Source organism: Triplophysa dalaica, chromosome 4 (assembly GCF_015846415.1).
Source record: "Triplophysa dalaica isolate WHDGS20190420 chromosome 4, ASM1584641v1, whole genome shotgun sequence".
NCBI lineage: Eukaryota > Metazoa > Chordata > Actinopteri > Cypriniformes > Nemacheilidae > Triplophysa > Triplophysa dalaica.
The window spans coordinates 16,125,121-16,150,137 of record NC_079545.1 but is presented as its reverse complement, the minus strand read 5'-3'; the positions used below and the strand labels follow the sequence as shown (position 1 = coordinate 16,150,137).

Genomic DNA, 25,017 nt, shown 5'->3' with positions numbered 1-25,017 from the left:
ATACCCATTCCAAAACACAAAGCCCAAACTAAAAAAACTAAAAATACAGAGAGAGAGAGAGAGAGAGAGAGAGAGAGAGAGAGAGAGAGAGAGAGAGAGAGAGAGAGAGAGAGAGAGAGAGAGAGAGAGAGAGAAAGTATAGAGGAATGCTACAATATGAAAACACTCACAAAACATTGCGGAGATGCAGGAAAATCAATTGAAATGCTGCCTGTTCCTAAACAGAGCATCTAACGTTATTTTAAAATAATACGTTAAACATTAAATGATTGTATTTTTTTTTACAAAAACACAAATCTGCTACTCAAATATTGACGCTAGAGGCGCTATATATTTGTTAGTTTGCTGTTTTACACGGCCTGTGTTGAACATTTCACCACTAGAGGCACCACTGAGCTGTTTCTTACCTTCTCGCCACTAGAGGCGCCATGACATTCATTGCTTCACCACTAGAAGCACCAAAGAGTCGTTATTGTAAGTCCACCACTACAGCCGCCAAAGATCCGTCATTGGGCATTCAACCACTAGAGTGCCACAGAGCCGTAATTCACCTTTCCACCCGCAGAGGCGCCCTTGAGAGCATATTGTAAACCAGAGTAATCACATCATCCTACGACTAGAGGCGCTGCGGCACGAGCGCGCACCCGACGCGCGCCCCCTTTCTCTCCTCACGGCATTCCATAGCTGACGCTGAGAGGAGTGAGAGATGCTACGGAAATGTTTCCCTCGCCTTCTCTATACACCAGCAAACCGCGAAATGTGACTGAAACATCCTAAACGAAGAGCGTCGAGCAGGTAACGAGGCTGTTGAGAATAAAACGGCTCTGGTTTGACGTCGACTTGGATTTTAATTCGCTTTAGCGGTCAGTCAGTTTGAGGCGCGATGGCCCTCAAACAAACAGACGAGTGCAAATAATTCACGTCAGTGAATAAACACGGGTGAGAATGAGCCGCTTCATAGCGACTGAATCACACTTTACTGTGAATACAAACCTCCACAGCAGGCTGTTTTTCTGTCATTTTGCTTTGAGCTCCGGTGGTTTTGTTAGTTTGTAATGGGGTTGAAAGGACATTTGTTGAGTATAAACTGACATTTTCGAGTGTTGTCTGAGGTAATTTGGCTTTCTGTTGTTATGTGAGGGTTTGTTTTTACAAAGCTTCATAATGTTTTCTAGTTTTTTAAATAGGTGACCCTAAACATTTGAATGCTAATCCAATGCAATGTTATTTCTATAGATTTGTGCTCCCAATGTTGTATTTTATATAACGCAGCGTTATAATATAGAAATATTGTGTTATTTTTATATATGTTCCTCCATTTAGTCACCCAAAAATTCTTACATTCACTTTACATATTTTTGTTATTCTTTAGTCAACACAAGAAATGACATGTGCAGAACCATAAACATACCTTTTTGTAAAGGTTTATTCTGCTTCTCATACATTGTGTAAATGGTATATCGATGTTTGTGGGATGTTTCAATCCTTTTTCAGTTTAGATGTTACACTTAGACACCCAAAAATAATTATTTTGTCATCACTTTATCCTACCTCAAGTCATTCAAGTCTGTATATGACTCTTTCTTCTTCTGTGGAACACAAAAGAAGATATTTTGAGAAAGGTCTCAGTGGTTTTGTGTTCACACAATAGAAGTCAATGGGGCTTAATGTTGTTTGGTTACCAACATTCCTCCAAATATCTTCTGTTGTGTTATGCAAAACATGCGGGTTGGGAATGACATGCGGGTGAGTAAATGATAAAAAAAATCATTTTTGGGTCAACTATCCTTCTGGCTTGACATTACAACAAACTCAACGGTCTTTTGCTGTTATTGTATCTATTGTATTTGTCGTAGCTAAAATGTCCAAATTGTTGTCCCACAGATGATGCCTGTGAACCAGGATGGCTAGATATCACGCAACGTTTACAGTAACTCGGATGGCACACTTTTTGGATTGTGAAGTGTTGAAGTAAACTCACCCTAAGCAAACTGGATCTGTCAACATCCTTATACTCCAAAGAATCCTTCCCTCCCGAGCTCAAAATATTGAAGACGGACCTCACCTTTGACCTGCTTAAACAAACAGAGGGAAAATGTGGGCTGCATCATATCTACCCTAAATATTAAACCGTGAACTCATCAACCCGTAACTGTTTAAAAAGTAACTGATTTTCAGTTATCTTGGACTGTTTAAGAGCTTTATATCAAGATGTTTACCGCCCTGAAGAAGCTGGTCGGCTCTGAAGCTGTACAGCTGAGGGATAGAAATATTCCCGCAGGCCTGCAGTCCATGAATCAGAGTCTACAGAGACGCTTTGCCAAAGGCGTACAATACAACAGTAAGAGTTTCACGTTTAATCTAATATTACTTGAACAGAGCTTCGGACAGATCATTTCTGTAAAATGTTCATGTTCTTTTTTACAAATTGTGTTTATGACTAATGTTTGACTTGTTTATTGCATTAGGCTATGGAATGGGATATATGATATTTTGTAGTTAAATATATTCATTTGGTTATCAAAAAAGTAGAACCTATTGTCTTTGACATATTCTTCATTGACTTTTTGTGAGCTTTTTGTATTGAAATGAAAATAAATAGATTTTTGTTTTAGGAGGAAAAAATAGATATTTGCGTAAGGCGTAACTTAATGATGTAATACTGTTATACAATAATACATACTGGAATGTAGCTATATATAGCTAGCTAAAATAGCCATCATATTTAATTACTACAAAGTTTAAGTCATTAAAACAACAATATTTGTATTGCAGATATTTTTACATCAGAGACTTTAGGATATAATGTTTTTATATAAAATTGCAACAAATTTCATGGTCCTATCTAATATTTATTTTCTTTGTGCAAAATGACTTATGACTTGAAGGTAAAGCATAACAGGACTGTTTTTGTCAGGGTTTGTCTGCAACCAGTAAGATGGAGCTGTCACGAGGTTGTGTTTTGACATGCGATGCTCCAGCAGAAAGCGGTTCCTCATTGATTTCGCTGTGGAAACAGCCCTGTGTTAATAAAATATGCATGAATGATACACGATCACCCACCTACTGGCCTATTTTTCCAGCTGCTTCTGCTTGGTGGAGGTATCTTTTTTTAGTCACGCAGATCTCTCGAGATACCAGCTGTTTCAGTTTTAATAAAAAAGTATTTTTGATTGCAATCTTACTACATTTTTCCAAAACAAATAGTCTAATTAAAAACAAATGTGAAACATGACATAATTTGTGATTTTTCTGTTATAACAGTATCCTGTAGAAACAATTTAATGAGAAATATTTTAAGGGTTTCTGTAAAGATTTTAAGGCCAAAATTGTTTGCTGTCTTGTCTTGATTCAGTGAAAATAGTCATCCGTGGAGACAGGAACACGGGTAAAAGCGCACTTTGGTACCGGCTTCAAGGGAAGAAGTTTTTAGAGGAGTACATTCCTACCCAGGAGATCCAGGTCACCAGCATTCACTGGAACTACAAAAGTAAGCAACATTTAAGGTGTAGCAGATCCTGATGACAGTAACTTTGCGAATCTAACATTTGTGTTTTAATATTTTCTCTTTCAGCAACAGATGATGTAGTGAAGGTTGAAGTCTGGGACGTGGTTGATAAAGGTGAGTTTTTAAGAAGCACACTGGAATGAGAGGATTATAGAAAGAAAACCAAAATATGGGCTTTAAAGTTTAAAGTTGCGCTTTAAATAAGTGTAATTAGTTAAATGCACTTTTTTGTTTTCTTGGTTTGCAAATAAAGGTCAAAAACTTCCTCTTCCAGAGGGTGTAGGTGAGAACAGATTGTTCTGCAGTCGTCTGTTTTAGTAATGAAGTAGTTAAACATTAAGCAGTGAGTTTTGTGTGTGTGTGTGTGTGGTGCTGTGTTCTTATCTTCTCTTACGATAAAACGTCCCAAAATAGATGTGATGTTTGGTTGCTTCACATGGACAAAGTTTTCTCACGTTCATTTTTAATAGAGGGCATGTGATACATTTATAATGATCACAATTTAGATCCAAACGTGTAAATATCATTTTTTGTTTATAATCTGATGATGGTACAGTAATGCATGTACTGTTGTTTATCATGAACACACAAACTTGTATAATCATGTTTTAATTTGCAGTTTCAAGCGGTTGTTTATCTGTGAATGAAATGGATTCTCTGCTTTTCAGAGATTTTAGAGTTTTGTTGTTCCAAAGTCATTTATTCTCTGAGCTCTGTTCTAAAGTTACATCTGTCATGAAACTTTGGCACTTTATGCCATATCAGAGAATGATGTTAATCATCTGGTGCTGGATGTTGTGTCTCTGACTCGCAGTGAACTACTGAAGTACAGCCACACTTATTGTAATGTCTGTCTTTGTCAAACTACTGCAGGGAAAGGAAAACGGCGCGGAGAAAATCTGAAACTGGAAAATGAACCTCAGGAGGTATTTACAGTTGCTTTCTATCCATTTAATTACAATAATCTATACAAGATATAGAGTAGCACCGGTACGTAAATTTTGGCCAATAATGATAACCGATAATTCTTTATCATTGGAAGCCGTTAAACGATATATTTGCCAATATATACCAATTTCACTGCAGAAAACATGGTAACCATTAGTTCTCTTTTCCCCTGAAAATCATGTACTGAGCCTACTTTACACTGTTGACAATGTTTAACCTTCAAACTTTTCTGGTATAGTTTTTATTTAATGGACAAATCGAAGATGTTCTTCCAAAGCAAATCTAGATTTATTTTTTAATAGCCACAGGTCTCAAGGCAGAAAGTATTCAGACTGCAGTCTGCTTCAAACATTATGTATATATTTGTTCCTATAATTTACACATTCATAAATACTGTATCTATCAACAATGTTTTGCTATAGCAGTAAGTGAATGATCAAGACAGAAAGACAGTACTGTACTGTATTTTAACTGTGAGCAGCGTGCTGCTGAAGAAGTTTAACCAGAGGAAATTCTTTATGATTTATCGGCTGTAATATATCTGCTTAATTTTTATTATTGGCCGATATCGATACATTTAAAATGACCCTTTATCAGCCGATACTGATATGGCCGATCCTTTAACCTGCATCCCTAATATAACATGGTTAAACTGTATGATTATATAAGAAATAGCACCTCAGTTTTAAATTAATCATGAAAGTATTAGGTGAATGGAACAAAAGAGAAGAAAGTAGACTTGCTTAAGTTTGTGCGCCAGGACTGCAGTAAACTTCTGGTATGTGTTTGACTAGTGTCTAATAATTTAACGATTTATATTTTATTACATTTCTGTTAATATTAAATTATAATATTATTTTACTGTATAGTAATTGTATTAAATAAATGATTTGTTGAATTTTGTTGTATATTCATTTAATTAAATAAACAATTTGTTGATAGTATTGCAGTGGTCGCATTTAAACAAACCTTATGGTACATTGATATCTCGCGGTCTAGCTTGGTATCGCAGTCTTAATTCTAAATACTGGAGAGACAACTTTAGCCAAGTAACTGTTCTTCTTGGTTTCTTTTGCTTGTTATCAGAAATAATGTACAGACACTCTATTGTTTGCGAATGTGTACTGCAAGTTAAGGGACAGTCCACGAATGCGCGCATGCGCAGTAACATTTGTTTATGTTGTCACTTTGAAACCATCTATAGTCTATCAGGAAATAAAGATTTATGACTATAATGACTGCCAGAGCGACCAGTTTTTCTCAAAGGTCGCACCGGTGATCAATATATGGTAATATATTGATATACCTGATCAATATACAATTTTTGCATATTATAAATTTAATACAGAATACAAGAATTTCCCCGGCTCAGGTACAAAACAGCAAAGATAATAAAATGTGTTGCGTGTTATATGCATGTGAAGCAAATGCAGGAAACATGTGTTTAAACTTTAAGCACTATACTATTGTATAAAGCTCTCTAACAATAATGCAAAGCACGTATAACTTTATATAGCACTTTAAATCTTATACACCACGTTAAATCCTATTTATTTGTGAGTCGCTATTGATAAAAGCCAAACGTGTATCAAGGCAGCTTTCATGAAGAATAACCGGGGTTGTTGGAGATATGCGTGCGCCCACAGAGTCAGAGCAAAAATAATAAAATCATTTCTCTTTCAGGCCTTCTTACTCTGAAGGGTTCTTCTTACTCCTAAACAGGCAGCAGCATAATAAAGATCTCCGTTTATAATGTTCATCAAGCAACAAATGACGGGCCCAAAAACACTCACTGATATTAAAGGAATTGTGTTCTCTTATAGGAGTTGTTCACAATGAATAAATAAAAGAAAGTAGCTTTAAGAAAGAAGTGCTTTAAATATGGTCAAGGTTTGAAAGATTAAAAATAAATAAATCATAAACAATGATTTGTATTAATTTATAATTGATTCATACAATTTCTAAGTGCTTTATTAATGTATTAAACACATTTATATGAAGTTCTAGGGATTATTTTTACTTACCTCACCCCATTACTCAGGTGCTACCAAATTAAGGGCTGGTGCCACCTCTCTCAAATGTTAGTCTAAAGCTAATGTAACATGAGGGCTAATGTAATATGATATAAGCCTGTTCATATATATTATGATAATTTATGATTATAACACATTTTACAAGTCCCAGTAACTATTTTCTCACCAGTATTAATAAAAATAATATGATGATAAGAGATTTGATTTATAAAATGTGATACTTTGGGCACTTTACCATCTTACACGACATTATAAACTAATTGTTCAGTCAGTGAATGAGAAGACTTGGGGATTTAGTTGAGATTTTTTTTCTCTGTACAGTCAGAAACAGACATGGCCCTTGATGCAGAGTTCCTGGACGTCTACAAGAACTGTAACGGTGTCATCCTGATGTTCGACATCACCAAACAGTGGTGAGGACTGTCTCGTCCATCTTTTCCTCCCACATTCCACATCCATTCTCCCCCCGAACCCCACATTCATTGTTCCATCTCATCCTCTGTACCTCTTTCGCTATGTCACTCTCTGTGATACAACAGTCGTCTGTGGTCGGATCAAGTGCCATAACTGAGCGTTGGGTTGCAGCGGGTCATTGAGAGAGAGAGTCTCTTTCTCAGTAGAGTCAAAGCTGCTTTCAGGAACAAACAAAACAATGAAACCAATATCTTAGTGCAGCCTGGTGTCTCAAAGGATCTGACTGTGTTTATCTCTCTGCTCTTTAAACCTAGCGTCTCTTTGCTTTTAATCCAATCACATTGAGGCTCTTTTTGTTTGCAAAACTGCTGTTTTTGGTGATAGAGAGACTTTGTGACTCTTGCATTATTCTTTTGTTTGTCCTTGAAACTTCTCTTTAGTAAAACCTGAATAGAATCTAATAAGAAATGATACTTTTTATTGTGTTTCATGTAGATTTTTTGTTAGTTTCACAATACCACAATACGTTTTACCAGAAAGCTGTGAGATTATTTCATTTGGAGCCTTTCGTTTGGACCACAAACGAAATCACAATATTTAATCACTTGTCATGACCTCTAAAGGGGACAAGTTTACCTTGATTATTGTCATGTTTTCTGCTGCTCTCCGGCTAGTAAACAAACAAAAGACTACTTGTTTACTTCTTGCTTTAGATTCTGCTCGCTAATGTAATGCAGGGATTTCAAAGACTCTTTCTAGCCAACATTTGTGTGGGTTAACTTTGTCAGTCATGGCCAATAATTAACATAAGAAAAGTAATGCAAGTAATAAGACTATAATAATGAGAACAATGCATGTCTTTCTCTGATGCAGGACGTTCAACTACATCCTTAGGGAACTGCCAAAAGTGCCGACACACATCCCAGTGTGTGTATTGGGAAACCAGCGGGACATGGGCGAGCACAGGGTCATCTTACCCGACGACATCAGAGACTTCATCAACAACTTGAACAGGTGGGCACTGAATTTTACATACAAGGTTATAACTTGAACTGAATCGTTCAACCAACTCGTTCAAAACCGCTGATTCATTCGCTGATCACATCAAGAACAAAGCAAGTGTCTTGATGAATGACTCTCTGAATCTTGTCCGAGTTGTTCAAAACACGGATAAATTTAGGAGAGAGACACCGCAAAAATAGAGATGAAAGTGTTCAAATGAACATTAAGGCAAATATGCAACATTAGTTATGACTCTACGATACTACTGTTTAAAAAACAGAGCGGCATCGTGGGAATTTTGAAGCCGTAGCTACCGTAGCTTTATGATACCGTAGCACCGGTACACCCTGCAACCCTAATATAGAGTATATATATAACCAGTGTTGGGTATAGATAGTTACGAAGTAATTAGTAACTGTAATTTAATTATTTTTCCCTTGAAAAAGTAAAGATAGGGATTACTCTTATTTTGTGTAATTAAATAACAGTTACTTTTGATGTTATTAAATTAAATACTTTGTGTTATATACAGTTGTGCTCAAAAGTTTACATACCCCTTGCAGAATCTGAAAAAAGATGAAACTTTTGGAAAAATAAGAGGATTTTTTTTAAATTAAGGTTTATTTTTAATTTAGTCCCGCCCTGAGCAAGTTATTTCACTAAAGAAATGGAATTGACATCAAAAGTCTAACTTTAAAATATGAAAGCTTTAATGTATAATTTCTCACATTTTTTGTAGGTTGGTCAGTAAATAAGAGTACTTTATGTAGATTAATATTATTAATTTGAATGAATTAAATAAGCCGTTTCATGTCCATCCTTGAATCACTTAACTAATCAAGGCTGATGAAGGATATACAAAGTAATTAGTAATAAGTAATAAGATACTTTTTGGAGATTGTAATTTATACAGTTACAATTTATCTAATTACACTATTCAATATGTATTAAGTTACTAGTTATTACTTACTTTTTCCCAGTAACCCACCCAACACTGTATATAACACCATGTCTACACCAGAGGCGGCGCAAGCGATGCAAGACAATAAAACTCATTAGAAACCATTATAATTAGAAATGTTGTCCTTACTGGATGGGGCGCGACAATCCCATTACAACAAGCTGTATGGCTTGTCACGCCGCATCCGGTGTAAACACAGTGTAAGAGTAATGCTAAAGATTCGTTCACTCTATAAACCAGAGGTGCCCAAACTTTTTCCTATGAAGGGCAAAAAAAATTATTTGACTGAGGGCTGTGGGCCGAAAAATCTGTGAAATTATCTCAAACTGTATAATATTTAAATTAAAGTTTTATCCCATTTATTCATCACTTATTTAGCATTTGATAAAGTAAATACATTACTCTGTGATTTGTAAAATGAATGTAGTTTTTATTTGAAGGTTTATAGTTCAATGAAACTAGAAACTTACAATTCAGTGAAATTACTATTCAATATTCAATAAATTACAATGAACACTATATAAAGTACATTCAGAACATAGAAACAGTGCCTTGTACAAAGTTGTGTACAATAAAAACACAGAAACAGTCACATATACAAATAAGAATTAAAAGCAGTGCAGCCAGTCTCCTAATGAGATACATGAAGCTGGTCCTTATTTTTCAAGACTTTTTCCAAATTGGGCTGCAGCTGACTTACTGACAAAGTCAGTACATTATGTAGATGAGAGTCAGTTAGTGAGCTTCTCAGTTTACACTTGTTCAAATTCATCAGACTAAATGTCTGCTCACAAATGTAGGTGCTGCCAAATAGAGACAGCATCACTTGTGCCTGTTTGCACATCTTTGGGTACCTGTTTGCTGGGACACATTTGTAGAAGTCTATCAACGGTTGGGACCTGAACTTGTGTTTGAGTTCTGAATCACACTGAAGGTCAGTTAGTTCCATGTGAAGGTCATCACTGACTGTGTCCACACTGATGTTGAGAAAACAATTCAAAGTCAGCGGCACTGTTTCTGAAGTCCTCAAAGCGACGGTCAAACTCCTGGATAAGGTTGCTGAGAACAGCATCGTACTCGGGTAACTTTTCTTTCATCATTCCTGCCTCTTTAAGACAGGGAAAATGAGCCAATATACCTGAATTTTGGAATAGAATAGAGAGAGAGAGAGAGAGAGAGAAAGAGAGAGAGAGAGAGAGGGGAACAGTGAGAGACGTGTTGTAGTGATTTGAACGATATGCAGCAGGTATGTAAAAAACTGGCAAAAAGAAGACAATACACAACTTAAAACAACTTTATAAAAAAATGATTAGCTTTTAACAAATATATCAAATAATACAGCTGATACCACTGGATATGCAGTAAATACAAACTAAAAATAATTATTGACTGCACATAAAATGTGCAATATTATAACTATGAATGTTACATGCTGAGAGATGTCTTTTGAGCAGCAGTAGTTTTTGTTTGAAGGCTTTGACATGATCGAAAAGCTGGGTAATAATCTGGAGCTGAACATTCAAAACATTAAGCAGCTCTGTGATGTCCACAAGGAAAGCAAGGTCAGAAAGCCATTTCTGGTCCATTGGCAATTGGAAGTTACTGTTTTTGCTTTCCTGAAAAGCTCTGATTTCATCACGCAAATCAGAAAACCTCTTGAGAACCTTTCCTCGGCTCAGCCATCTAACCTCCTGGTGGTACAGCAGATCACCATATTGCTCATCCATCTCGTCCAACAGTACCTTGAACTGCCTGTGAGTCAGCGCCTTGGAGCGTATGTTATTCACAATTTTGACGACTTCACGCATCACATCAACAAGCCCAATGGATTTGGCACATAGCTGTTCTTGATGTACAATACAGTGGTACTTCACGACTTTCCCCCCACACTCATGGACTTTCTGAGACACCAACGTAGCAAGGCCACATTTCTTCCCTACCATTACTGGGGCTCCGTCAGTTGTAATTCCAGCCATATTCTTCCATTTTAATTCGTTCTTTTTTAACAAGTGCTCAACAGCAAAGAAAAGGTCCTCATCTTTTGTAGTCCCTGAGAGTGTCTCGGTGCCAGCAAGCTCTTGTGTCACTTCAAAGTCTTCATTTACTCCACGTAAAAATACCAACAGCTGTGAGGAATCAGATATATCTGTGCTCTTGTCGCAAGCTATTGAAAAGGCAGAGAAGGCTGCTGCCTTTGCCTTGATTTGCTCACCAATGTCCTCTGCCATATCCACTATGCGTCGGGGAACGGTATTCCTTGACAAACTGATTTGCAAAAATGTTCTTATTTGAGAGGGGCATACTCATTCTGAAGCAACTGCAAGGCATTCTTTGACAAACTCTCCAGTTGCGAAGGCCCTTCCACTTTTAGCATTTAATGCAGAAATTTGATAGCTGGCCCGGGTGGCATTTTCTTGAGCTGACGAAGGACGTAGCAGTGTACTCTGCTCCGATCGAAGTTTAGCAAGCAGCTTGTAAGCCTCTTGCTTTCGTGCCTCTCCGCTGTACTTTGAGAAAGCCGAAGAATGTTTTGTTTCATAATGACGACGAATATTGTACTCTTTCAACACAGCGACTGACTGTTTGCAAACTAGACACACTGCCTTTGAATTAACCTCAGTAAAAAGAAAATCGTTTTGCCAATTTTTTTTTTTAAATGTCTCTTGTCTGTGTGCCATTGCCGCCCTCTCTCCATTATAAATGTTAACTTTCCTTGTCGCAAATCGCGCCGTTCCTGCGAGTCACAGTGCGCATGCACAGTAAATAAGAGTCAAATTCGCTTATTCATAAATTATTAATCCTTTAATTTTAATGTACATCATTGTCACTCAAAAACATGTCATGTAAAATGTTAAAATATTATGTCAAATCAGAAATTAAAATCTGCATGGTTACCGTTTTCCCTCTCTTGCCATATATGGCATCGCGGGCCAAAATAAAGGTTGCAGCGGGCCAACTTTGGCCCGCGGGCCCTAGTTTGGGCACCTCTGCTATAAACGATTGAAGAACATCCACGCTTATTAAACTGTTATAGTTCTGGTGTGGACATCAACTTTTAAAATACTTTAATTATTCATTCATGTCATGCCAAGAATATTGTATTTGTGTTTGATGCTATGCCTTTTCTTTATTCCATCATCCTGTATGATTTCAGACCTCCAGGCTCCTCCTACATTCACTATGCCGAATCCTCCATGAAGAATGGCTTTGGACTCAAATATCTTCATCGTTTCTTCAATATACCCTTCCTGCAGCTTCAGGTCAGTGGAAGAGCATGTCGAAGACATAATGTCGGGTATGGTTTAGTCAGGGTGTTAAATCTATGGAAAGAGTCTTAACAAAGGTCTTAAAAAGTATAAAATTTAGCTCCATGCAGGGCTGGGCGATCTTCCCAAAAAAGCATATCACAATCTTCATAATGAAGAAACTTGATCCAAGATCTGCATTGAAATAAAGGGCTAGACATTAACTTATTTTTAGATAGCACTGGTGACTAAAACTAATCAAATTAGCTGTGCGCCATCGATTAACTTCACACACAAACAAGGAAAAACACTGTTTCGCACACGTGAGACCTCGCAGCACGACAAGAGTGATTCGAAAGCATACAGAGCTCTCTGCTCTCTCACGGTGCTTCAATGTCATACACCAATGCAGCGCTGAATGATGTTGAACACACCAATTGGTTTAGTCGACAGACGAGATCACGTTCCTCAGGATTCCGATGAAAAGTGGATTGAGGACGCCTTCAAGGTCGATCACAATTTAAGATCGTCAGATTACCCACCCCTGCATGATTTCTGTATATACCCTGTAGTAGTTCTTTGTAGTAAAGTTCCCATATAGTATGCGTACCGTAGAGATTCTCCCCTTATCAATGAGTTTTTTTATATAGAATTTTAATTCAGTTGAATTTGTTGCTTCCTTTTTTTGTCAGCAGTTCATCACCATTTGCAATTGATTTGTCGTAACCTTATAATCCTCATTGTGCGTTTAATGAGACTCCTGAGACTGTCCGAATGGCATAAATTAATAAGGGAGGTTTAACTTAGCAGGATCAGTGTTGACTGATGTGTCTTATATGTCAGGGTCTGATTCTCTTCCTACAGTCAGTCTCCAGTCAGCAGGTTCATAGACATGTTTAAGTGGATATTTACTCTGTTAAAGAAAAAGAAATTCAACTAGCCAGTATAGCGATGTTTGCAAATAAAGCTATGCAAAGCTGTACATCTGTAGATTAGAAACATTGTTGCACATAATGTAATGAATGACGAATGACTGTAGATCTCACTCCGATCTGAAGGGTTTCTTGTCTTTTAATTGGAGTTTGTTTAACTTGTTTAAAAGTATGTTGGGTTTTAATCTTAACCTGTCTATAAACATGTTAACTGGATGGTGTTGATTTGTGCTTTCTAGGTTATAAGCTTTTACATTAATGATAGAGGTGAAACATGTTTCTTCCCGTTTCTTGCTGGGAAGTGAGCAGCACCTTGTGCTCATGAAACTTTCAGCTGTGTGTTGAGATCTGTTTACCACTTCATGCTATTATCTTCCATCATAGTTTAAAGGCCACCTCCTTTTCGTGTGACCCAAGATAATTCTTACTTCCTTGACCCAACAAAAGTGCAAGAGGATGAAACGTCTCATTGAAATGAGGTTGATGTGGCATTTGTTTGTGTTTGCAGAGAGAAACTCTGTTACGGCAGCTGGAGACAAATCAACTCGACATCGATGCCATGTTGGAGGAGCTCAGCGTTCAGCAAGAGACGGAAGACCAGAACTATGACATGTAAGTATGAATGCACACCGTTTTTTATGAGATATGACACACAGACTGGCAGGAAGCTAATACGCTTTTTAATTGCAGTAGTGGACAGTCCCATATTTATATACAGTATGACTACTATGAAGTTATATAATCAAAAAATTACAAAACACACTGCGTTATATGAAATAAAATAGGCTGTCTTTTCAGATTTCTGGAGATGATGGAGAACCGTAAAGCTTATGGCTCTCCGGTGCCCTCTAATGGCCAGAGCCCATCCTCAGGCTCCCAGTCACCAGTGGTGCTGCCTGGAGCTGCCTCACCTAGTAACTCCAGCCCCAGTACCCCACAGGCCCCTCCTCCTGGCCCGACCCAGTCTGCACCTCCACCCCCTCCATCTATACCCCACCCTGCTGCCCAGACAACAGCCGCCCATGTACCCCTTTCCCAGGCACCGTCGCAAACCCAGGAGCCTCCTGCACCGATGCCTTCTACAGCTCAACCAGCACCTCCTCCTGCCCAGAAACGAGGATTCATGTCACGCCTGTTCGGATCCGCTGCTGCAGAGACGTCAACAGACAAATCAGGTCCGTTTTTGTTCATTCACAGCAAACATGGAATATAGAAGATAGAAGTGCAATATGTTAATAATAAGAAATATACAGCACACAATACAACACATTTTTTTAAGTATGGATCTAAAGTTAGAACAATTGTTTCTACTGTTTTTTACAGTTTGAATGATTAAAAAATCTCTTAGAAGAACTATTATTGGTTTGACAGCAGCCAATCTAAACATTTGTCTTGCAGCGCATTTTATTTATATCATATGTACATATATATTTGGGCTGTTTCAAGATAACATCATACAGAATTAAAGTTTGTGCATATAATAACGCGCACATGACATTTACATTTAGACATTTAGCGGACGCTTTTATCCAAAGCGACTTACAAAGAGTTTAGGAGCAATAAGCGATATGTCATACAGGAGCGATAATACATTAAAGGTACAGTTTGTAGGAATTTGAAGTATTTATTCACCAAAATGTAATATATAATACAAAACTATGTTGTGAGTGGTGAATAAATACCTTACAAAATGAAGCGAAATGTTTATATTATCTTACAATGAGCCATTTTATGTATATACACCGCGGGCACACCCTTACATGTAATATATCAAATTGCACAGCCATGTTTCTATAGTAACACTACACGGACAAACTGAGCGCGTTTCCTAAAAGGAAGGATGTACGGGACTATGTTCTTCTTCTTCGGCTGTGTTTTGAGGCAGCTTGCCACGCCACTACATAGAAGGATTAGCAGAAGAAGAGGAAGAACAATAACAAAATTCACTCGTCATGTTTTTTATTAGAAATAGAAACGGTTCTTTCGTTGAGGTTAGAACTCATCTACTGCACTGTGACCTTAATAACTGCATTAACTCATCTACTGCACTGTAACCTCAATAACTGCACTAACTCATCTACTGCACTGTAAATGTATAATTGCATCTACTCACGTATTGCACTATAACTTCAATAACTCATGTACTGCACTGTACCTTTAATAACCGCATCAACTCATCTATTGCACTGTAACTTTAATAGCTAACGTCTGTAACTAATGCACACTCAAATCACTTGCACTATTGTATAGTCTATATTGTTATCTGTTCATAACCACCTGTACATTAATGTTCACAGTATATAGCCTTCTGTTTATATTGTTCATAGTACATACCGACTGTCATATTTTCATAGTACATGCCCATTGTATAGTATTTTCCTAATATTGTATTCTGTATTTATTCACACTGTATATCCTGCACTTGCTAATTGCACTTCTGGTTAGACCTAAACTACATTTCGTTACACTGTACTTGTATATGTGTAATGACAATAAAGTTGAATCTAATCTAATCTAAAAGTGAAATTTGCGCTAATGGCGGACCACACGAGAGAGCGTCAATCTGTTTCGTCAAAAAAGAGAAAATACGATGCAGCAAGGCGAAGTCGAGACAAAAAACGAAATAAAACCCGAATAAAGATCAGTGTGGCTTTTCCCAAATGGAGGGCACTAAAGCAGGAAAAGTTTGCTAAGCAAAGCCGCAGTTGCCAGCTTTCTGCTGGACTGGTAAGTTTGTCTAATTTCCACTATATAAGTGAACTGTTTGTTTGATAGCTTTAGCTAATAGATGAGCTGATCATCAAGAGAAGTAGTGTTTTTCCTTGTAAATAATTAGCACTTTGTAATTGTATCATAAGTCCTGGTTGCATGGCCGTGTGCAAATCAAGTTAGAATTCATGTTAACAATCATAATTTGCATAAATCGGATGAAAGTTATATTATAATACTGCTTAGCTTTCACATCCTCTCTTGTGCGGTCCTCCGGGTAACGTTAGGTCCTCTGCTTCTCCTCGCCCTGCCTGCATCTCCAACACCCCTATCTCTCCAATCTCTTCCTCTCCCTCTTACTACTTGTGATAAGTCCTCTAATTGACTCTATGATGATGAGAAAAACGTCTGCTAAGACTTTCGCGGTTAGATTACATGCCTTTAGCATTAGCAAGCGGTTTCAATAGGCTGTAAGTTACTAACCAAGTTACCGTGCCAAAAAATGCTTTGTATAATTAGCGAAAAAATCACTGACACAATGTTAAACAAATGAATTAAGTAACCTTTATTTATTTATTTTTCTTTGAAAATAAGCCTCGTCACTTGACTTGCAAAGGTTACTCTCTGCTGTCTCAGACGACGACATCTCTGTCCTGTGTCCGTAACTTCAGTCTGTTGTTCGCCTGTGAGACGTAGATTGCAATTATCAACACCACCGATAATGGCCGCAATCATTTACGGAACCCTTTTGTCCTTTGACGGCAACCGTAGCTTCTCTAATGGGAGGGAGAGAGGGGTGGCGGAGCTTTAGGTTGCAATTTCCAACTTCGCCAATAGTGGCATCTGAAACTTACACACAGAACCTTTAAGTGCCAATACAAAGTTACTGGTTTCAACAAAAGCTAGACCAATACCTGTTGAGATAAAGGGTTGGTGTGTTTTTTTTTTTCTTTCTTTTCTTTTTTCTCATTTGTCTGTCAAGTATTCACAGAAGAGATGGATTTTAAGTAGTTTTTTTAAATGTTGTGTGAGATGTGGTTGAACGGACAGAGTTAGGAAGAATGTTCCACCAAGAAGGAGTTGTGAATGAGAATGAAGGGGAGAGCGATTTACTGCCCTTATGGGAAGGCAATACAAGACGCCGCTGGTTTGCTGAACGCAGGGATCTTGATGGGGTTTAGGAGTTTAGGAGAGTGTGGAAGTAAGCCGGTGCAGATCCAGTGATAGTCCTGTAGGCAAGCATTAGTGACTTGAATCTGATACGGGCTGCAACCGGTAGCCAGTGAAGAGAGATGAAAAGGGGAGTCACGTGAGCCTTTTGTGCTGTTGGAAGACGAGGCATGCTGCTGCGTTCTGAACCAGCTGAAGTGGTTTGATAGCCTTTGCTGGAAGACCAGCAAGGAGAGCATTGCAGTTGTCCAACCTAGAGATTACCAGGGCCTGGACAAGGAGTTTTGCCGCATGCTCAGTGAGATAGGGTCTGATCTTTCTAATGTTGAATAAGGCATATCGGCATGACCGTGTTATCGTTGCAATGTGATCGTTGAAGGACAGCTGTTCATCAAATATGACTCTTGAGGTTCCTGGCTGTTTTGGAATGGGTGATTGTGGTATTGCCAAGATGGATGTTGAGATCGTGTTGGACCGTAGGGTGTGCCGGTAACACAAGTAGTTCTGTCTTGGCAGGGTTCAGCTGGAGGTGATGGTCTTTTATCCAAGCTGAGATGTCCTCGAGGCAGGCTGTAATGCGAGCTGCTGTAATCACATCTTCCGTGCGCGCAATTACAAGCCCTCGCGCGCTAAGGACACGAATATACAATCTCGCGCTCTCACCTGCTGTTTTTACTCGTGCAAACATTTTTAGTTTTGGCAGTCGCGGGGCGGGACTTGCTGTTTGGTTGTAAACTCAAACATCATTGGTTACTTCCTGTTTTCCGGAAGTCACTTGTGATTGGAGCTCCATGATCATCAATCTCAAGCTTGTAGACAGTCCCTTAAAAGAATATACTGTGCTCTGATAAGATCGGCCATTGATTATGGCTGTATGGTATATAGCTCTGTATGTAAAACACAACTTTTAAAAGTAAAGGCAATACAATCACAAGCAATGAAAATTTGTTGCTGAGCTTGTAGATCATCACCATTATCAGCAGTTCATGTAGAGATAGGAGAGATGCCTCAAGAAATCTGTAGGCTCAAGTTAAGGATCCAGTTAAAAATGGTGTTGAAGGACTGTTGGGATTCTGAGAATAAAAAGTTGTCAAGCTTTGTATGAAAGGCCAATGAGGAAGCACAGAAAATTGGTTTAAGTGACATACATATTGCCCCTACAGTGGCTAGGTCAACCATTCCTTGGCTCTTCCCAATGCATTTGATTGATATCCAATTGCATAAAGAAAAGCATAACAATGAAACAAGTGTATTAGAAAGTTCATTTGTACAGAAATATTTAGATCTTACTTATTATAGTGCAGTACAATTATACACTGACGGTTCAAAGGATCCAGATCCGGGAAAACTGCTGTAGCAGTATATATTCCTCTATTCAAAATGAAAATGTCAAAAAGAACTTCAGATCATATTTCTGTATTTACTGCAGAACTAATAGCAATCGTGTTGGCACTTCAGTGGATAGAAGAAATACAACCAACAAAGGCAGTAAAATGAACAGATTCTCTTTCAGCAATAAACAGTTTGTCAAGTGGAAAATCATTAGCAAGACAAGATATGATAAATGAAGTAATGCAAAGTCTTTTTAGAATAAGACAGTATGGACTTCTAGTAAATTTTGTGTGGGTACCATCACATATGGGTGTGAAAGGAAATGAGGAGGCTGATCATCTGGCTGAACAGGCTTTAAATTATTCTCAAATAGACATTGAAGTGACATTATGTAAAACAGAAATAAAAGTGATAATAGCGAAAGAAGTACAAGGAATATGGCAAAAGGAATGGGAAGAAGGAACAAAAGGTAGACATTTATATGGCATACAAGAGAAAGTTGGTGCAGAGAGGATGTATTAATAACAAGAATGCGTATTGGACATTGTTTATTAAATCAATGCTTGCATAGAATAGGAAAACATGAGAATTGAAATTGTTACAAATGTGGGTTAACAGAAAATGTAGAACATGTACTGATAAATTGTGAGGCTTATGAAAGAGAAAATTTCCAGCGAAGTCAAGCTGTAAGGAATTGGAAATAAATGATTTGTCAATACAGGTTTTGTTAGGTATGTATATATTTTTTATTGAAAATAAGTAGCTTTTGTTTCTAAACTTCCTAGTCATTGGGCGCTTCATACTCCTTTCCAGTAAGTGGCAGGAATGCAGCTTTTAAGTTGGTTTGGAACCAATGACGTTTGAGGTTACAACCAAACAGCAAGTCCCACCCCGCGACTGCCAAAAATAAAAATGGTTGCGCGAGCAAAAGCAGCAGGCGAGAGCGCGAGACTGTATATTCGCATCCTTTGCGCGCGAGGGCTTGTAATTGTGCGCACAGAAGATGTCAAGGTTTCAAACAAGCTCGCGGGATCCCGTTTCCTCGCGTGCAGATCCGTTGTCCTATTGCGGAAGTTATTCGCTGCGGGCAGCCAGCATCAGCAGTGCACTCGTTTCTTTTTGGCATTGTAATGCTGTCATACCCCTGGAAGGTTGATTCAAAAACTTTGTTATTATTTTGCTCTTGAGCATAACACTTAATCTCCAGAGAGATTATTCCCTTGATGTGAATAAAGATGTCAAAACTGTGGCCTTCACAACCTTTGTTGTTTTCCTAATGTGTATTTGTGTACTGTATATAGAGGGTCAGTTCTACAGGGACTACACCGATCACATACTGAATACCAATAAGCCATTATCAGATGACACCAGCCTGCCATTGCCAAGCCATTACTGAGACTAGTGGACTGAGAAACACACACACAAGCTGCTCTGCACCAGTGCATTTGCTGCTGCATTGCAGATCCAGGGGGATGCTGTAAATCACATCCATCAATACACACACACATATACATCAATACTGTGTGTCTGTATGCCATCATGGGGTGATGAGGTTATTCATAGGCTACATATTCAAATATCACTTAAAAAGACTTCCCTCCCTTAATTGAATCTCACAATGACAGTGGACAAATGCAAACACATTATTTTTCTTATTTCTCCAATACAGGATATCATACAGTAATATTTATGTGGTGTTCTATCTTTTTCAGACACTGTGGTTTCTGACAGCCCCAATACTTCTGGAAACGTCGACAACTTTGTGCCAGAGGTCGGCTTGGACCGGGGCTTTCTGGAAGATGGTGGAACAGCAGCAAAGTCGGCAGTTAAATCAAAGAAGAAACCTACAGAAAGAGCTCAAATCCTGGACAGTGACAGGTGAGTCCTTCAGCTCAGTTTGTAGAGCATCGCGGTTAAAGTGCAGAGGTCATGGTGATGTTTTTGTTTCACGTTTGCTCTTGTCTTTTCCTCAGTGATGCAGAGGGACGGGGAAATCCTCTGGTTTCAGGTTTCCAGGATGATTTAGATCCAGATGACAGAGTGCTGTGTCAGCCGGCCGTTAAAGCTGCCGTCCCGAGCATGGGCGTCACCCTCACAAGTGATGAAGAGGAGGACGGTTCATCTCTACCCTCAGCTTTCCAAAACAAAGACATCATACTGAACACAAAAGGGTATAGAGACTTAAAAAAATAATAATAGAAAAATAGAGACTTATTGCAGGCAAAACAAATCATGACTTGTAATAATGTTTTTCTGTTTCATAATTTACTGTTAGATTGATTTATCGATTAAGAATCAGAAAGTAACTTTCATCTAAACTAACCAGACCTGTAATTTTCCCTCAGATCTTCAGTGAACTCGGTCAAACACCAGCAATCATGGTCAAAACCAGTTGAAAGACCCCAAAGCCTAGGATCTGTGGTGCAGCGAAAAGGTCGGAAGACAGGCGGTGCTGTTGAGATTGGATCAGATTCAGATGATCATGATGCTCCAGTCGCTCAACAGATGCTGTCGTTTGTCATGGATGACCCAGACTTTGAAAGCGAAGAGCTGGATATACCCAAGATCAAGAAGGTAGAGAATCACTAGAGAAATGGCATGATAGACTTTTCTGTTTTATGTTAATACTTGACTTTATACGGAACACAGATAATAATTTAGACTCATCAATCAATAAGTGTGTCAAGGCAAAAACATGTGTAATTAAGTTGGAAGCTATTTTATGTCTTCTCTGTTTCTCATAGGAGGCCTATTCATCTCGCAATGAATTTGATGGGTTTAATGATGGTTTCGTGTTAACTGGGCTTCAAGAGCCTCCCATACCTGACGTCCCCTCTTTCAAGAATGACATTGACCTCTTTGGTCTTGGGTTTGAAGATACGACTTGTAAGAGTAAAGACAGCAGCGACGACCCAGATGGTAACAATAACTAACAGCTCTTTAATAATACCAATTTACATTTGCAAGTATCACCCAAAGAAATATACATGTAAAAAAAAACGTGTCAGGCTTGTGAGATGTCCTACCTTTAAAAATTCATTCATATGTTAATTCAATTAACAGTTCAGATGGAAAAAAACTGTATGTTATTGTGGTTTGTGTACAATGTTGTTGTAATAATAAATAATAATAACAAATACAACCACATTCTTCCTCTATATTTTATCCTTGTGATGTGGATTCCACCATTCTCTTAAGTCAAAAAATGTATTTAAACTTGATATTTCTTGGCGTAAATGAGCCTTAGGACTTCATAAACCTGCTTTATGTTTCAGACAATGAGAGCAGGCACTCGAAGGACAAGAAGAAGAAGAAAAAGAAAAGCAAAGAGGTACAAAAGTTAATAGAATTCGATTGAAACATTCTTTTGTACACCAAGCTGTATTAAAGCTCTAAATGTAATTGTAGTGTTTAGTTTTTTTGTGTGTGGTTTGTTTGTGAGAGAACCTGTTATTATGTGAGACAAATTTCAGCTTTTAGCCCATTGCGCATTGAGTCTGAAATTTGCATCTGAAATTCCCACACGTTAAAAAATAAATACGACCTCATATTGTGTCAATCACATTTACACACTGCCTCCGATATTATCGTCCGTCATAAAAAAATTCGGACTGGGTTAGAGTTTCTGCGTTTTTTGCAGCAAATCATTTGGAGACACCGCACAAACGAGCGCCCAAGTACAAAGAAACTTGACTTGACCGTCTGATTTGTGACACACATTAAAATAAGATGAATTTGTGTGTGTCTAGGAGGATGATAAAAGCAGCAAAAAACGACACAAACACAAGAAAAAGGAAAAAGAAGAATCTGGAACAGGGGACGAGAAAGAAAAGAGGAAGAAGAAATCAAAGAGCAAGAAATCAGGACCTGTGGATGATCTAGAGGCCTTCCTGGCCGGGGAGGGGCCAGTAAACACTGAGGGCGGAGACTATGAGGAACTATAGAGCTACATCTAACCAGTCAGGGTTTGACATCAAACTGACTGTGTGCCGTCATCAGGTCATGGTCCGATTCACTCCACATCTGTTTTTCAGTGACTTACCTCTTGATTTTTGACAACCGTGCGTTCTTCCAGCTTCACATTTAGGTGGAGATTTCTGGAGTTGGCACATAGGTTTGCTTTATGCCAGTTTTCAAAATGAACATCAGTATTTTAGATGGGTTGTTATTTACAGACAGATTTCACTTGCTGCTTAAGATTCTCCAGATTTGATTCCGTTATTATCTCCCAAATCAATCACCTTACTCCGAAACCAAAATGTGTCACAAACCCTTGATGAGGTTGAACACAGTTTAGCTTTATTAGTTTTGTGTGTCTGTTTGTGTCTTTATCAGTTTACGTGTACGTACTGTATGTGTTGCGTGTGTTTGCCTGCATGTAAATTTTCATTTTGGAAATGTGTAGAGCGGATATTCACACAAATATTGCACAAATTAGGCCTCTTCATAAGACTCGGTGTGACTCAGTTCTTTGTAAAATCATTCTTTAATGTTATTTGTTGTGTTTAAGGAAATAAGAATCGTTTGGTTTTCAAAAGGAATATTACGTTAATGTTCAGTGCAACTATTTATGTCAGAAAGGGTTTACACGTAAATATGTTCAACTTTCAAGAACAACGTACGACCACTGAATTTTCATGTCTCACAAATGAAGCCCAACGTTGCTTGACACTCACTGTCTTCCAGACATTTCTGAATGTCCTTGTACATTAGGCTGTCAAATGACTATATATCATAATTGTATTTCATTTTGCTGTTTTCAGTTTGTTCAAAAAGGCCTTATATATTTTAATTGAATTCAAACGAAAGCCTTTTGTCCGCTGACATACTTCTTATAGTTTTACTACAGGCTGAATAAAAGCACTGCAGTATTTGAAATCGGATATTTTATTTTGGATAATAATTCCATCTAGAATTTATTTACTTATCATTTAAAAAGCAGAAAGCAGTGTCATTCAGATTTTCATTTTTATTTAGGCAGATAGTCAAATTATAATTCACGACTATTATAATTTCACAAACAAAAACGTTTTTTTATTAAAAATGTTAAAACAAATGTTCATATTTATAGTTTTTGATAAAACATTACAAAGAGTTGGTCAATACATCAGTTTTCTTGCTGTGTGTAGATTTGTTGTGTGTAGATCCTGTTTTACTATAGATGTGCACCATCAGCAGATCTTATTCCTCAATGACCTCCAGATAATTTAACGCAACACAACTGTGACTTTAAACTTGATCACAGTTTTCTGTGTCTTTTATGTAACGCCACGCTGCTTACAACTCTTCCAACAGTTATACTGTACTCGGTGACCTAAAAGGAAAAAAATTCAGTACACTTTAACAGAATCGCATATTTTGAATGAACGCGTTTCTACTTTGCAATAGTTGTTATCGCCACGAATATCGAAAATATCTTGAACTTCTGTGATCCACACATGTATCGATGAATGAAAATGATCTAGATTGTTTACTCTCGATGGGACTCGATTCATGAAACACGCAGATTTAATTTGAATGTAAATTGTATGGAAACAGTTCTATATTTTGTTCTACTCCCATTTCAAAAATGAGACCCAATGTTTACTTGTAACACTGCAAGAAAGACTTTTTATATTTCATCAAATAACCAAATCAATTCAATTGTTTTGCTTCGTCATGAGTGAAATGTGTTATTTGAAATGGTTTAAATCTGAAATATGTTGTTTGTTTTCCTCTATTAGGCAGTGCACATTATTGAGATAAGAATGTACTTTCTGCCTCCTAAGAGGAAGATTTTATGGAAGGGTGCTGTGATATAGATCCCTTCATCCTGGAATCATGGAAAATGTTTGAACTTCTGATTGTTTTGGCCCAAGTTTCCATCCGGCCATGGATTTACTATACATTCCCTTAGGCATGGATACGCTTCCACCCTGACAACTGAATGTCTATACCCGCCCGTGAAGATGTTATTCCAGAATCCTCAAGAGTGTGTTAACTTACCAGACCCCTAGATTCATTCCCACGTGTCTTCATCGATCATCGCGTGCATCCCCTCGTCGGAAATCAAGAGTGCTGTCATCCCCACACGCGCAGCAGAGAGTCTGTGATGCGTCGCACCGTCGCTATGGAAACACACGCCTGGGAGAATTGTCTCTACACTCTCACTGTGATAAATAGTTACGCTCTCCTGGATAAACAAGACTCGACTACTCCCACCCCAAACCAGCACAGGGCCACATTCTCGAACACATATCATCATCTTTATTGACTCCAAGGGGCCCTAGGTTTATTTATTTGATCTCTGTACAAGAAAGGGAGACTGCAGCGAGCATGTTGGTGCTGACTGGCTGTGGAACTGCATGCAATGACAACGAGTATTACACAGCGTCTGGTTTTATGGACCTCTTTAGATTTACTGAAAAAGTGTTTGTAGGAACGCTACTTTTAAACCTTACTGTTTGTTTTTTAATTATCCAGCATATACATTCCAAAGCCTTTGTGTTTTAGCCATTCATGGTTGTGGAAAAGGTTGCCTATTTATTTTTTGTTGCCCTGTTTCACTACCCAGTTTTTTTATGTTTCATTTATGTGTTTCAATTGTGTAATAAATGCAAGAAAATTTGACAAGGGTTGAAAAAAGACTTTCAGCTTGTGTGTCTTGTTTTTATGAAATGCACGTTGAATGTTTCGGCTCCGATGTCGCAGATCATTTCACCCCGAACATAAATAAAAATGAATGTAGCATTATGACCATTTTTGCAGTGTAACATTAACGTGA

The 25,017-nt window shown here is 38.0% G+C and overlaps 1 protein-coding gene across 6 annotated transcripts; it reads left to right on the top strand.

The window, feature by feature from the left end:
- The first annotated feature begins 539 nt into the window (after nucleotides 1-539).
- On the top strand, nucleotides 540-24,880 carry rabl6a (RAB, member RAS oncogene family-like 6a). Of its 6 annotated transcripts, none has more exons than XM_056745704.1 (16): nucleotides 540-939; nucleotides 1,885-2,341; nucleotides 3,356-3,490; nucleotides 3,575-3,622; nucleotides 4,382-4,434; nucleotides 6,811-6,902; nucleotides 7,777-7,917; nucleotides 12,021-12,126; nucleotides 13,552-13,655; nucleotides 13,842-14,218; nucleotides 19,967-20,132; nucleotides 20,228-20,425; nucleotides 20,600-20,828; nucleotides 20,999-21,173; nucleotides 21,530-21,585; nucleotides 22,004-24,880. In XM_056745704.1, the coding sequence occupies exons 2-16, from the start codon at nucleotides 2,212-2,214 to the stop codon at nucleotides 22,196-22,198; spliced, it is 2,205 nt and encodes a 734-aa protein (XP_056601682.1). In that variant the 5' UTR covers nucleotides 540-939; nucleotides 1,885-2,211; the 3' UTR covers nucleotides 22,199-24,880. The 6 variants fall into 6 exon arrangements, with proteins under 6 accessions (XP_056601682.1, XP_056601680.1, XP_056601679.1 ...); XM_056745702.1 differs by having other exon boundaries at nucleotides 541-795; nucleotides 4,379-4,434; XM_056745701.1 differs by having other exon boundaries at nucleotides 541-939; nucleotides 4,379-4,434.
- The last annotated feature ends 137 nt before the right edge of the window (nucleotides 24,881-25,017 follow it).